At 45.1% G+C, this 13,112-nt stretch overlaps 1 protein-coding gene across 1 annotated transcript in view; it reads left to right on the forward strand.

The window, feature by feature from the left end:
* LOC115195550 (melanoma receptor tyrosine-protein kinase) overlaps nucleotides 1-13,112 on the forward strand; it is a 49,666-nt gene that overhangs the window by 16,854 nt on the left and 19,700 nt on the right. Inside the window, exons 2-7 of the mRNA XM_029755502.1 lie at nucleotides 9,972-10,123; nucleotides 10,523-10,730; nucleotides 10,946-11,080; nucleotides 11,331-11,399; nucleotides 11,603-11,721; nucleotides 11,884-12,025. Of these exons, the coding sequence (XP_029611362.1) occupies nucleotides 9,972-10,123; nucleotides 10,523-10,730; nucleotides 10,946-11,080; nucleotides 11,331-11,399; nucleotides 11,603-11,721; nucleotides 11,884-12,025 (825 nt within the window). The remainder of the gene's footprint in view (nucleotides 1-9,971; nucleotides 10,124-10,522; nucleotides 10,731-10,945; nucleotides 11,081-11,330; nucleotides 11,400-11,602; nucleotides 11,722-11,883; nucleotides 12,026-13,112) is intronic.

Raw genomic sequence — 13,112 nt, forward strand, 5'->3', positions numbered from 1 at the left:
ACACATATCTCCCTCACTAGCTTTAAGCACCAGCTGTCAGAGCAGCTCACAGATCACTGCACCTGTACATAGCCCATCTGAAAATAGACCATCCAACTATCTCATCCCCATATTGTTATTTATTTATCTTGCTCCTTTACACCCCAGTATCTCTACTTGCACATTCATCTTCTGCACATCTACCATTCCAGTGTTTAATTGCTATATTGTAATTAATTTGCCACCATGGCCTATTTATTGCCTTACCTCCCTTATCTTACCTCATTTGCACACAATGTATATATACTTTTTTTTCTACTATATTATTGACTGTATGTTTGTTTATTCCTGTCACGTCCTGACCATAGTAAGTTGTTATTTTCTATGGTAGAGTGGTCAGGGCGTGACGGGGTGTTTATCTGTTTTTGTATGTCTATGTTCAGTTCTAGTTTTTGTATTTCTATGATGGTCGTTGTTTGGCATGACCTCCAATTAGAGGCAGCTGGTTGTCGTTGTCTCTAATTGGAGGCCATATTTAAGTTGATGTTTGTCCCACATGTCCTTGTGGGTGATTATATTTTGAGTAGTGTGTTTTTTCCCCCCCTTTGCGTCACGGTTTGTTGCTTTTGCAATTCAAGTTAATTTATGTATGGCATTTAGTTTCACGGTCAATAAAAATGTGGAACTACGAAAACGCTGCATCTTGGTCCGCTCCTTATAACAGCCGTGACAGAATCACCCACCACTGAAGGACCAAGCAGCGTGGAAGGGAGCAGCAGGAGGATTGGATTAAGCAGTGTGCCCGGGAGGAGATGGCATCCTGGTCGCTGGAGGAGTTGGAGGAAAGGATAGACTGGACTTGGGAACAGGTATTGGAGCGATACAACAGCCTGCCGGGGAAGCAGGTGGAGGCACGATACCAATGGACAGGCAAGTGCGAGACGCAGCCCCAAAAAATGTTTTGGGGGGGGCACACGGGAGTGTTGCTAAGTCAGGTTGGAGACCTGAACCATCTCCCCGTGCTTACTGTGGGGAGCGAGTGATCGAGCAAGAACCATATTATGCTAAGATACGCACTGTGTCGCCAGTGCGTATCTACAGCCCGGTGCGCTCGGTGCAAGCTCCTCACAGGTGCCGTGCTAGAGTTGGCATTCAGGCAAGACGGGTTGTGCCAGCCATAAGCTCTAGACCTCCAGTGCACCTGCCCAGCCCAGTACGTCCTGTTCCTGCTCCCCGCACTCGCCCTGAGGTGCGTGTTACTAGTCTGGCGCCTCCAAAGCCAGCCCCACGCATCAGGCCTCTAGTGCGCCTGCCCAGCCCAGTACGTCCTGTTTCTGCTCCCCGAACTCGCCCTGAGGTGTGTGTTACTAGTCTGGCGCCTCCAAAGCCAGCCCCACGCATCAGGCCTCCAGTGCGCCTGCCCAGTCCAGTACGTCCTGTTCCTGCTCCCCGCACTCGCCTTCCAGTGCGCCTCCATAACCCGGTACAGCCAGTGCCTGCTGTGAGCACTCGGCCTTCAGCGGCGGTCTGCAGCCCAGAGCCTTCAGCGGCGGTCTGCGGCCTTCAGCGGCGGTCTGCAGCCCAGAGCCTTCAGCGGCGGTCTGCAGCCTTCAGCGGCGGTCTGCAGCCCAGAGCCTTCAGCGGCGGTCTGCAGCCCAGAGCCTTCAGCGGCGGTCTGCAGCCCAGAGCCTTCAGCGGCGGTTGGCGGTACGAAGCCTCTGGCGATGATCCATGGTCTGGTTCCTCCGGACATACAGAAGCGGGGGGATCAGCGGGCGGTGGGGGTACTACGCCCGGAACCAGAGCCGCCGCCATAGACGTTATTCACCCACCCTACCCTCCCTTTGTGTTTAGTGTTTTTTTGGGGGGAGGGGGGGTTGTATGTTTGGTCGGAGTCCGCACCTTTTGGGGGGGGGTACTGTCACGTCCTGACCATAATAAGTTGTTATTTTCTATGGTAGTGGTCAAGGGGTGTTTATCTGTTTTTGTATGTCTATGTTCAGTTCTAGTTTTTGTATTTCTATGTTGGTTGTTTGGCATGACCTCCAATTAGAGGCAGCTGGTTGTCATTATCTCTAATTGGAGGCCATATTTAAGTTGTTGTTTGTCCCACATGTCTTTGTGGGTGATTATATTTTGAGAAGTGTGTTTTTTTCCCTCTCTGCGTCACGGTTTGTTGCTTTTGTAATTCAAGTTAATTTATGTATGGCATTTAGTTTCACGGTCAATAAAAATGTGGAACTACGAAAACACTGCATCTTGGTCCGCTCCTTATAACAGCCGTGACAATTCCATGTGTAACTCTGTGTGTCAAACTGCTTTGCTTTATCTTGGCCAGTTCGCAGTTGTAAATGAGAACTTGTTCTCAACTAGCCTACCTGGTTAAATAAAGGCGAATTAAATACAATTAAAATAAAGCCAGAAATGTAGTACAGCAATGGTAACATCTTATTGTAAGTCATTTAAATATACCGCCTTAACTGTCACCACATGCACCTATGCCTTGCTTTGGCTTTGTTTACAAACCTTAAACCAGCTACAGTAGCTCAAGTAGAACATACGACCAAAGATACTGGTAGCCTTTCATCTGTGGCGTGACAGTTACATTTTAGTCATTTAGCAGACGCTCTTATCCAGAGCGACTTACAGTAGTGAATGCACACATTTCATACTTTTTTTTTTTTTTCCTGTGCTGGCCCCCCGTGGGAATCGAACCCACAACACCATGCTCTACCAACTGAGCTACAGGGAAGGCTGTTAGCAAGCTACTTACCAGAACGCCGGCAAAAGCACACTGTCTTGTGACTGCATGCCATAATGTAAAAATTAACTATACACTATTTTCCTAAGAATAAAGACATCTGACAGCAGTGGCTGCTTTTCATTTCAGGTGGACAGGCTGCACCGAAATTACGATCATGTCACGCATGAGCAGTGCACATTTCGAGTGAAGTTGCTTTATCAAATTGGGGAGAACATTCGATGAGTCTTGCCAGGAAGCTAATCCTGAAGAAGGCTGCTCAACCATAATTGACAGTGGATCTAGCAAGCGCTGACCATAATGTATCAGTTTGATGAGTCTGACACGGTAGACAACATTTGAGGGGTTGTGGGGCTGTTAACTCAACTGTGGCTGCTTTGACTTGTGAACGGTATATTTTCTGTAACACACCTGATAGTCACTATATGGTTGTTCTTCCAGCCCTTAGCCCCCTACATCGAGTCTGAGAACTAGCCAGCACACAGCTGGCACAAAGGAACGTTGTCCACAAAAGGAGTTGCGGTGTGTGTAGTATTTGTAATTTACTCTTGCAAATTCTATTTTGCCATTCTAATGTATGGGTTGTTGTCTTACAGTGGATGTAGCTTGTGTCATGACGAGTAGGAGGAGGATGGTATTATTATTTTCCATCTCCTTTTGTCTTTCCACTACTCTGTCTGCACAGCTTCCCAGGCAACCGCCACAGCAGGAATGCTGTGATACATAATCAGCTTTCCCAAGGCACAGGGGGGATATGCTGTGTAGCCTGGCAAGACAGACCCAGCATAGTCACAGTTATTCATTTAAAATCTGCATCAATTGAGCATTTCAGGCACAAAAAAATACAAATACAAAACAAGAAGAAAAAAAAGGTGCACGACCAAATATTGCATATTTCAAAGGCTACAGTACGTAGATGGGCTCCTGGATCTTGTTTTAATGAAGTCACCCTTGATCCAGCGCCATAGGTGGGGAAGCTGTGCGAGCTGTCCATCCCAGGACCCCTGTCTGTCCAGTGTGAGAGGTCTGGCAAGGAGGCCATAGCTGGATTGGTCTCCCACTTCAATCTTGGGGGCGACTGAAGCCAAGTGGGTGACAGAAGCCTGCATGATTGAAGCGGGGTACATGGATCCTCCTCTCCTCCCCATCAATGTCTGTAGTTGGTTGCATTTCCTAAAGCCTAAGTAAATCACTTTTATGTGATATGATATCAGATTTTGTTACTTTGTATATATTGGGTGGCCAGACGCCTGTATTAGGTCTATGGCTCTTTTCTTTCTGTCAAATGATGTCTCACCATTATTTCTCATATGTTCATGTAGATCAATATTTCAGCTATGCTGGCCTACTGCAAATGCTAAAATAAATGTCTGATCGATACATACAATTCTGAACATATTGTCATCTATAATGCTAATACAGAGGCCCTAATACAGAGGCACCAATACATTGTCCAGTACACGTATTGTATCCTGTGTTCATGTACATTCTCTTACGTCTAAGCTTCTAAGGTGACTCAGGCTTTACTAATTATTGTGAAGTGTATTAGTGAACTGTATTCTGTAGTTAGTTACAAATGCAATTGTGTATTTCTGTTGTTTGTCTATCCAAACAGTCCATGATCAGCACTGTTGACATTTTGCAGAGGTGTGTTGAGGCATACTATTTAGGCTGAGAATGACATGTGGCCCATTGTTTATCTCGTCATTAATGACATGGCCTATTGTTTACCTTGTTACCTGGCAACGACCACAAGAGTGTTTCAAAGAGCTGCCAGTCAAGCTCCCTGCCCAATCAGGCTGTTCTTTCAGGCTTTCTGATAGTTAGAGATGAGAGAAGGTACAATTTCTTCAATTCTGAGCATTTTAATATAAAAAAAAATATTATCGGTGATGTTTTGGTCATTCAAAGGCTATTATTACTTGGGAAATAGGATGCCTGTGTGGGACCTTATAAGACAGCAGGATTGAGGGGCATTCAGCACAACGGGCATTTTTAGCAGGAACAATGAATGAAACGAAAAGGCCCTTTCCTCTCATTTTTTCTTCTCCCTTGTTCAGCCAGCAGTCTGAGAGACTGTTTAAAGAGACAGCGGAGGTGAGTGGGAAGGCCGCAGTTAGTCCACTCATCCCATTTCCTATGCGAATGAATGACTGGGACCAGGTGTGTTTCTGTAATATAGAGAAAGTGTGAGTGTGTGCATGTCCGCGTGTGTTTGTGTGCGTGCGTGTTGGCGTAGACTGTACAAACCCTCTGTGACTGTGAAGCTCCTCTTATCTCAACAACCAGTGTCCACTCACTCTTCCATCTCTCCCTTCCTCCCCTCCCTCCAACCCTTTCTAGCACTGCCCAAAGGATACATGGCACAGACTCAGGGAATTCCACACTTCTCTGTGAGGAGGGAGGGGAGAGGCAGGCACACAGGGGTGGACAGAGGAGAACTCTGGGGGAGGAGATAGGTCATCTGTGGACCGTTACACATGGAAACTATGACAGCTAAGACAAATTCCTTTCAATGCCTCTTACAGAAAACATTGGATGTAATGCAAACACACAATTGGCATCATCAGTAGTTGCAATGTCAGCAAAATTGAGTCATACAGTAGGTGTAAATAAAAATGTAATTTGAAATTTTAAAAAAAAAGTGAGATTGCAAAATCTCTCTCATATAGACCCACACAGTGCAACACACACAGGAACTTCTTCCTGTGAAGTCTGGCATGGCCTTGTAGTCGAGGAATTCCAAGTTAAACAATCAGCTGAAACCTGTTTTTTTCACAAACAAAGCAGGAGGAACATAGAGCTCTAAACCAATAGAGAGTGATTCCTCAGAAAAAAATACCATGATTTAGGGGATTTTTACAAAATGTCTTCCATAGAATAGTCATTTGAAGGAAGGATTGTTGACATATTTGACATTTGTATCCAAAAGCATAATTGAGAAATAATTTATCAAAGTTGGCATATTTCTGACACTTTGGCCTTACCCAGGCCTCCTTTAAGACTCCATAGGGTTTCTGAAGGTGCTATGAGGCATTGGTGTCATATGAAGTTTTACCGCTTGCTCTGTAATATGAGTAGTATCACACACACACGCACAAAAGTTTGGGGTCACTTAGAAATTCTTGTTTTTGAAAGAAAAGCAAATTTTTTTTGTCCATTAAAATAACATCAGTTGCTAATTGATCAGAAATACAGTGTAGACATTGTTAATGTTGTAAATGACTATTGTAGCTGGAAACGGCAGATTTTTTATGGAATATCTACATAGGCGTACAGAGGCCCATTATCAGCAACCATCACTCCTGTGTTCCAATGGCACGTTGTGTTAGCTAATCCAAGTTTATCATTTTAAAAGGCTAATTGATCATTAGAAAACCCTTTTGCAATTATGTCAGCACAGCTGAAAACTGTTGTCCTGATTTAAAGAAGCAATACAACTGGCCTCCTTTAGACTAGTTGAGTATCTAGAGCATCAGCATTTGTGGGTATGATTACAGGCTCAAAATGGCCAGAAACAAAGAACTTTCTTCTGAAACTCGTCAGTCTATTCTTGTTCTGAGAAATGAAGGCTATTCCATGCGAGAAATTGCCAAGAAACTGAAGATCTCGTACAACGCTGTGTACTACTCCCTTCACAGAACAGTGCAAACTGGCTCTAACCAGAATAGAAAGAGGATTGGGAGGCCCCGGTGCACAACTGAGCAAGAGGACAAGTACATTAGTGTCTAGTTCGAGAAACAAACGCCTCACAAGTCCTCAACTGGCAGTTTCATTAAATAGTACCCGCAAATGTTATTGTTGTTATTATTGTTGAACATAATATACTCTAGAGGCATATCAAAGTTTCAGAGTGGGATCTCTGCTAGTTTTATAGTTATGATCTGATTTGTTAGCATTACCAAAGGAGTGAATGTGAAAATTGATTCAAAATGGTCGCCCTGTGCTGGTGATTTGCAGGATGTGATTGGTTACATTGCATACAATGCAAATGTATCTGTATAAAATGGGCCATCACAGCTCTGAGACAGGATTGTGTCGAGGCACAGATCTGGGGAAGGGTACCAAAAAAATGTGTGTAGCATTGAAGGTCCCCAAGAGCAGTGGCCTCCATCATTCTTAAATGGAAGAAGTTTGGAACCACCCAGACTCTTCTAGAGCTGGCCACCAGGCCAAACGGAGTAATTGGAGGAGAAGGGACTTAGTTAGGGAGTTGACCAAGAACCCGATAGTCACTCTGACAGAGCTCCAGAGTTCCTCTGTGGAGATGGGAGAACATTCCAGATGGACAACCTTCTCTGTAGCGCTCCACCGATCAGGCCTTTATGATAGAGTGGCCAGACGGAAGCCACTCCTCAGTAAAAAATGCACATGACAGTCCGCTTGGAGTTTGCCAAAAGGCACCTAAAGGACTCTCAGACCATGAGAAACAAGATTCTCTGGTCTGATGAAAGCAAGATTGAACTCTTTGGCCTGAATGCCAAGCGTCACGTCTGGAGGAAACCTGGCACCATCTCTACGGTGAAGCATGATGGTGGCAGCATCATACAGAGAGATCCTTGATGATAACCTGCTCCAGAGTGCTCAGGACCTCAGACTGGGGCGAAGGTTCACCTTCCAACAGGACCACAACCTTAAGCACACAGCCAAGATACTGCAAGAGTGGCTTCGGGACAAGTCTCTGAATGTCCTTGAGTGGCCCAGCCAGAGCCTAGATTTAAACATCTCTGGAGAGACCTAAAAATATCTGTGATGCAACGCTCCCCATCCAACCTGACAGAGCTTGAGAGGATCTGCAGAGAATAATGGGAGACACTTCTGCAAATACAGGTGTGCCAAGCTTGTAGTGTCATACCCAAGAAGACTCAAGACTGTAATCGCTGCCAAAGGTACTTCAACAAAGTACTGAGTAAAGGGTCTGAATACTTATGTAAAATGTAATATTTCCTTTATTTATTTTTTGCTAAAATGTCTAAAAACCTGTTTTTGCTTTGTCATTATGGGGTATTGTATGAGGGGGAAAAAACCCGATTTAATCCATTTTAGAAAAAAGGCTGTAACGTAACAAAATGTGGAAAAAGGGGTCTGAATCCTTCCCCAAATGCACTGTATAGTAAATGTATAAGTCCAAAAAGGGATGTAACAACTGCTGATTGCCCCTTTAAACAATACAGTACATTAAAACAGAAATCTGGAAACACTGGGCAGTAACTAGAACTCCCCCGACCCCAAAATAAAAAAGGATCAAGTTTAATTATTTGTGGAGCATCTGAGATCATTTCATTCACTTTCTTTTCATTCGATTAAAAACGAACACCACCAACATCTGTCCACCCCCATCATTCTCTCCAGAGTAGAGCCACATGTAGAAGTGATTGAGCTCCAGGAGGAGTACGACCCACCCCTCCGGCCCTCATCCCCCTCTTTTCCTTTGGGAATGTGTCTGTGGGAGGAGGAAGAAGAGTGGGAAGAGAGGATGACAAGGTTTGAGTGAGGGGTATGAGGCCGGATGACCGCAGATGATGATAGAATTAGGAAACAAGCTTGATCCTATTACAGGAAGTGTGTGGAGAAAGGGTTAAGGGTCAAGTCCTTCAGGGAGTGGAGTATCCAGAGGTAGGGGAGCTCTACAGTAGTGCAGGCTACAGCAGTGCAGAGAGAGTCTGCAGATCGGACTCAGATATGCAGTTATGCACACATACACAGGCAAGCGTACACAGGCACGCACACTTAGGAACTAAGGGCGAGGATGTGCTTCCAGATGTCAGATTGCCCCAGAATGACATTGACCTGAACACTGAAGCAGCGTGGGGGGAAGAGATACAAAACCTGGGAGAGAGGGTGCAGCTGTGTTTACCTTAGTGACATCACTGAGTGAGGCCTGCTTAGAAGCACACACACGGAGCTCAATGTACACTAATACTGTATGCATGTGAACTGCAGTTACATTTAAGTACAGTTAGAGTAAAGTTCCATCCAGAACATTCTATTTAGAGTTTTATCTTCTATTTTGATGTAAATAAAAAGCCACCTATCAATACAATCTATGATAACAAAGGTGATCCTGCCAGAACATGAAATGCGATGGTTGTGTAATCAACCCAAGGGTCAAATGTTATTACACGTTACAATGCACATGCATTATGATGGCAGTTGTTAGGGTGACGGAGCCATACCTACACACTAATATTTTGACTTAGTCAGAAGTGATTATGGCCTATGATTTTACTTATAATGTAGTTATAACGATTGTTCTAGACCTAGGAGCTTGCAACTTGTTAAGTTAAAAGCGGTTTCTTGAAGAATGACTTTCCTGCCTGCCTTATTAACCACAGCACGACTCTCTGAAAAGCTCTGGCGAGCTAAACTACTATGAACCACAAGTATATCAGACTTATTAAATGATTTGTTTGGCTACATCCTCGTGCTCATGCTGTGAGCCCTGTTGTCTGGTCTCAAGATAAATTACACAGGGACTTTGTCTATTCCCTTACCAGCTGCTTCCATCTTCTCCCTCACCTCCCACTGACTACAGCATCTGTCTCTAAAACTGTGAGTGTGCGCGTTCAACTCAAGATACCCTAGCACAGGCGGCGCGCAGCTCTCCACACCATCCACAACTCCTCCCCGAAATACACCCTTTAACAGTTCTCCTTGGAAGAACAGGTACATTCAAATAAGCATGTGTTAACTAACTATAGGTGTCCCCCCCCAAAAAAAAAATCTGAGCGACCTATGCCGGTCGAGTCACAATGATGTTAAGAGATTCAGAGGGCAGCAAAGTGCATGTCTGGGAGAGCTTTCTTTCTCTCCTTCCTGATGATGGAGTGGTGAAAATCCCTCCTTGGTTGGTGTGTAGTCTGCAGCAGTGTAGATGTTAAAGATCAACCTCTCATCTCCTCAGAACCTGTCCGACCTGCTGCGGAGACTCTCTGTAATGGCATATCACTTTATGTCAGGACTGACAGTCATTATGTCACTATTACGTGCACCTCAATACCACTAAGCGGAACTGTGCCCACAGTAGGTTAGGTTTCATGGTGATGTTCAGTAGAAATTTGATTGGAAATGTAGTTTCCACTAAATGATGTCTCTCATCCAAAAGTGGAACTCTGTTGGAATCATTATGTAAATGACTCCTACAGTTAACATGAAAGCCAAAGTTTTGATGTATACAATTAGCAACTAAACTTCCATAGTGACACTTTTCCTCTCCGTCTTCTGGTTTCAGTGTGTCAGGGGATCAGCAACAGGCTGACGCTGCTGGCGACTGTAGACGACCACTACAACAACCTGGTGAAGATGTACAGCAACTGTACCGTGGTCCTGGAGAACCTAGAGCTCACCTACATCCAGGACTACCACGACCTCTCCTTCCTCAAGGTGAGGAGATGGAGGGTTCGATTCCTATACCTTGTTTGCAGTGGCAACCTACCTATCCACCTTTCCTATGTCCTATAGTTCCTCGCCCTCTCTCTGATCTAAAACGACCTGAGAGAAAATAGTGTTGCAGCCATTTCATTACTTTTCTTGCCGTGGCTTCTAGCTCCTAGTTGAATGCACTGGCTGTAAGTAACTCTGGATAGGAGTCTGCTAAATGACTCAACGTCAATGTGAGTGTAATAGTCAGAATAAAGCTTTTCTATCCTTTATGACTTCACTACCACCAACTGAACAATGATTGTATTGCAAGGTTAACGTAGTCCAGAGTAGGTTGCATGACCACCAGACCAAACTCTGGCATGTTCCGTACTTCTATCCATTTCTATGTTCTCCCTCCAGTCCATTCAGGAGGTTGGAGGATACGTTCTGATCGCCCTCAATAAGGCAGCCAGCATCCCTCTGGAGAACCTGCGTCTTATCCGAGGACACTCCCTCTTCCTTGACAAGTATGCCCTGACTGTAACGTCCAACTACGAGAAGAATCACTCCTCTGTGACCCTCAACTACACCCGGGGCCTGAGGGAGCTGAAGCTGAGTGGACTGACAGGTTAGTGGGTGACTGGGAGGTCCATTTCAGTGACTGTATCCTGGATTCTGTCCACACCTGAGTGGGTCAAATACATGATGTAATGTTATTTAAAGTACTTTGAAGTATTTGAGGTGCGCTTGATTTAGCTTGGGAGTTAGAATGTTTGGGTCTATGCCATTGGTTCCATTACACAGGCCAGACAACATATCTATGTGTCCTTCTATTTTGCACAGAGATTCTCAAGGGAGGTGTGAAAATTGCCCACAATCCATTGCTGTGTAATGTGGAAACCATCCAGTGGTGGGACATGGTAAATAAGGCCATAAACCATAGTATGCACTTCAAACTGGAGAGCTATGGCCGTTACTGTAAGTATGCTAGCTTCATTAACACTTAGTATAGTAATGAATCCTTCTCTGCTTTGTGTTCAGTGGAATCATTTTGGGGTCGTTGTTTTTCATTTGATGTTGCACAACTATTATGATTATTCCATATGATACAGCTTTCGGTTTGTGATTTACAACCAAACTTGCATGGCCAGGATTAACCATGTGTAATACCAGTATTCTATGAATAACATCATTCAGATGTTAAGCAGGGTTTTTCCTCACCTTACAGGTGACAAGTGTGACCCGGGATGCTACAATGGATCGTGCTGGACCTCAGGACTAGAGAACTGTCAAACCTGTAAGGAGCCATTCTTCTCTCCCTGAAATTAGTAGTGATACAAAAACATCACGTGCTATTTGTCTTTCATGATATTGGTAGAAACTTTTGTTCGTGTTCAAAGTATTTTGTTGGTTGCTCGTTTTCTCACACAGACCCTTGCACTCAGTGATGGTTGTGTTTTGCTGACTGGTCCTCTCTCTCCAACTCCCATCTCTCCTCAGTTACCAAGCTGACGTGTGCAGAGCAGTGCTCTGGAAGGTGTAGGGGTCCTAAACCCAGTGACTGCTGTAACGAACACTGTGCTGCAGGCTGCACCGGCCCTAGGCCTACAGAGTGTCTGGTGAGAGACTCTTCTGACTTCAATGAATTCATAACTTACAAAAGTTATAATCACATAGGAAACACATTTAAAAAGACAACAGGCAGACCCACTCCTGGGCTGCTCCAGATATCGTTGGCGATATTGCACACTCATCGTAGTCTTTCGTTCTTGTATTCAAAGGCTTGTAGAGACTTCCAGGATGACGGCACATGTAAGGATGCCTGCCCCCCTACCATGCTCTACAATCCCAACACCCACCAGTTGGCTTCCAACCCTAACGCCAAGTACACGTTCGGGGCCACTTGTGTGAAGGACTGCCCACGTAAGGCCATCTACATGATCAAAGGGTTAATAAAGATGGGGTCTGCTCATAACGTTAATGAATGGCCAGACAAACATCTGTTCTACACCATACATGTCTGTCTGGTAGAATTGGGAATTGTGCTCTATTTGTTACTTTCATACAACTGAAGTCAGAAATTTACATACACTTAGGTTGGAGTCATTAAAACTCGTTTTTCAACAACTCTGTCACGTCCTGACCATAGAGAGTTCAAATGTTCTATGGTAGAGTAGGTCAGGATGTGACTGGGGGGAAAGGGGGGTTATCTAGTTTATTAGTTCGATGTTGTTTTGGTTCTAGTTTCTTTTTTCTATGTTGGGATTTTTGTATGATCCCCAATTAGAGGCAGCTGGTCATCGTTGTCTCTAATTGGGGATCATATTTAAGTAGTTGTTTTTCCCACCTGTGTTTGTGAGAGATTATTTTGAGTTAGTGCATTTTGCACTTCTTTCGTTACGGTTTGTGTTTTGTTTGTAGTTTGTTTGTTTTGCAAAGTTTCACATTAAAATACAAGATGTGGAACGATACCCACGCAGCGCGTTGGTCTCCTTCCTACGACGAACGTGACAGAATCTCCCACCACCAGAGGACCAAGCAGCGTGGCCAGGAGTGGACATGGGAGGAGATCCTGGACGGCAAGGGGCCCTGGACGCAGATTGGGGAATATTGCTGTCCAAGGGAAGAGATAGAGGCAGCAAAAGAGGAATGGCGACGATACGAGGAATTAGCACGGCAACGACGGAAACCCGAGAGGCAGCTCAAAAAAAAAAATGGGGGGGGGGGGCACACGGGGAGATTGGCGGAGTCAGGGTTTAGACCTGAGCCAACTCCCCGTGCTTACTGAGGGGAGAGTGTGACAGTCAGGCACCGTGTTATGCGGTGATGCGCACTGTATCTCCAGTGCGCATTCATAGCCCGGTGCGCACTGTGCCTGTGCCCCACATTTGCCGGGCTAAAGTGAGCATTCAGCCAGGACGGGTTGTGCCGGCTCAGCGCTCCTGGTCTCCAGTACGCCTCCTCGGTCCAGGATATCCTGCGCCAGCTCTACGCACTGTGTCGCCAGTGC

The sequence above is a fragment of the Salmo trutta genome, chromosome 6 (assembly GCF_901001165.1).
Source record: "Salmo trutta chromosome 6, fSalTru1.1, whole genome shotgun sequence".
NCBI classification, from domain to species: domain Eukaryota; kingdom Metazoa; phylum Chordata; class Actinopteri; order Salmoniformes; family Salmonidae; genus Salmo; species Salmo trutta.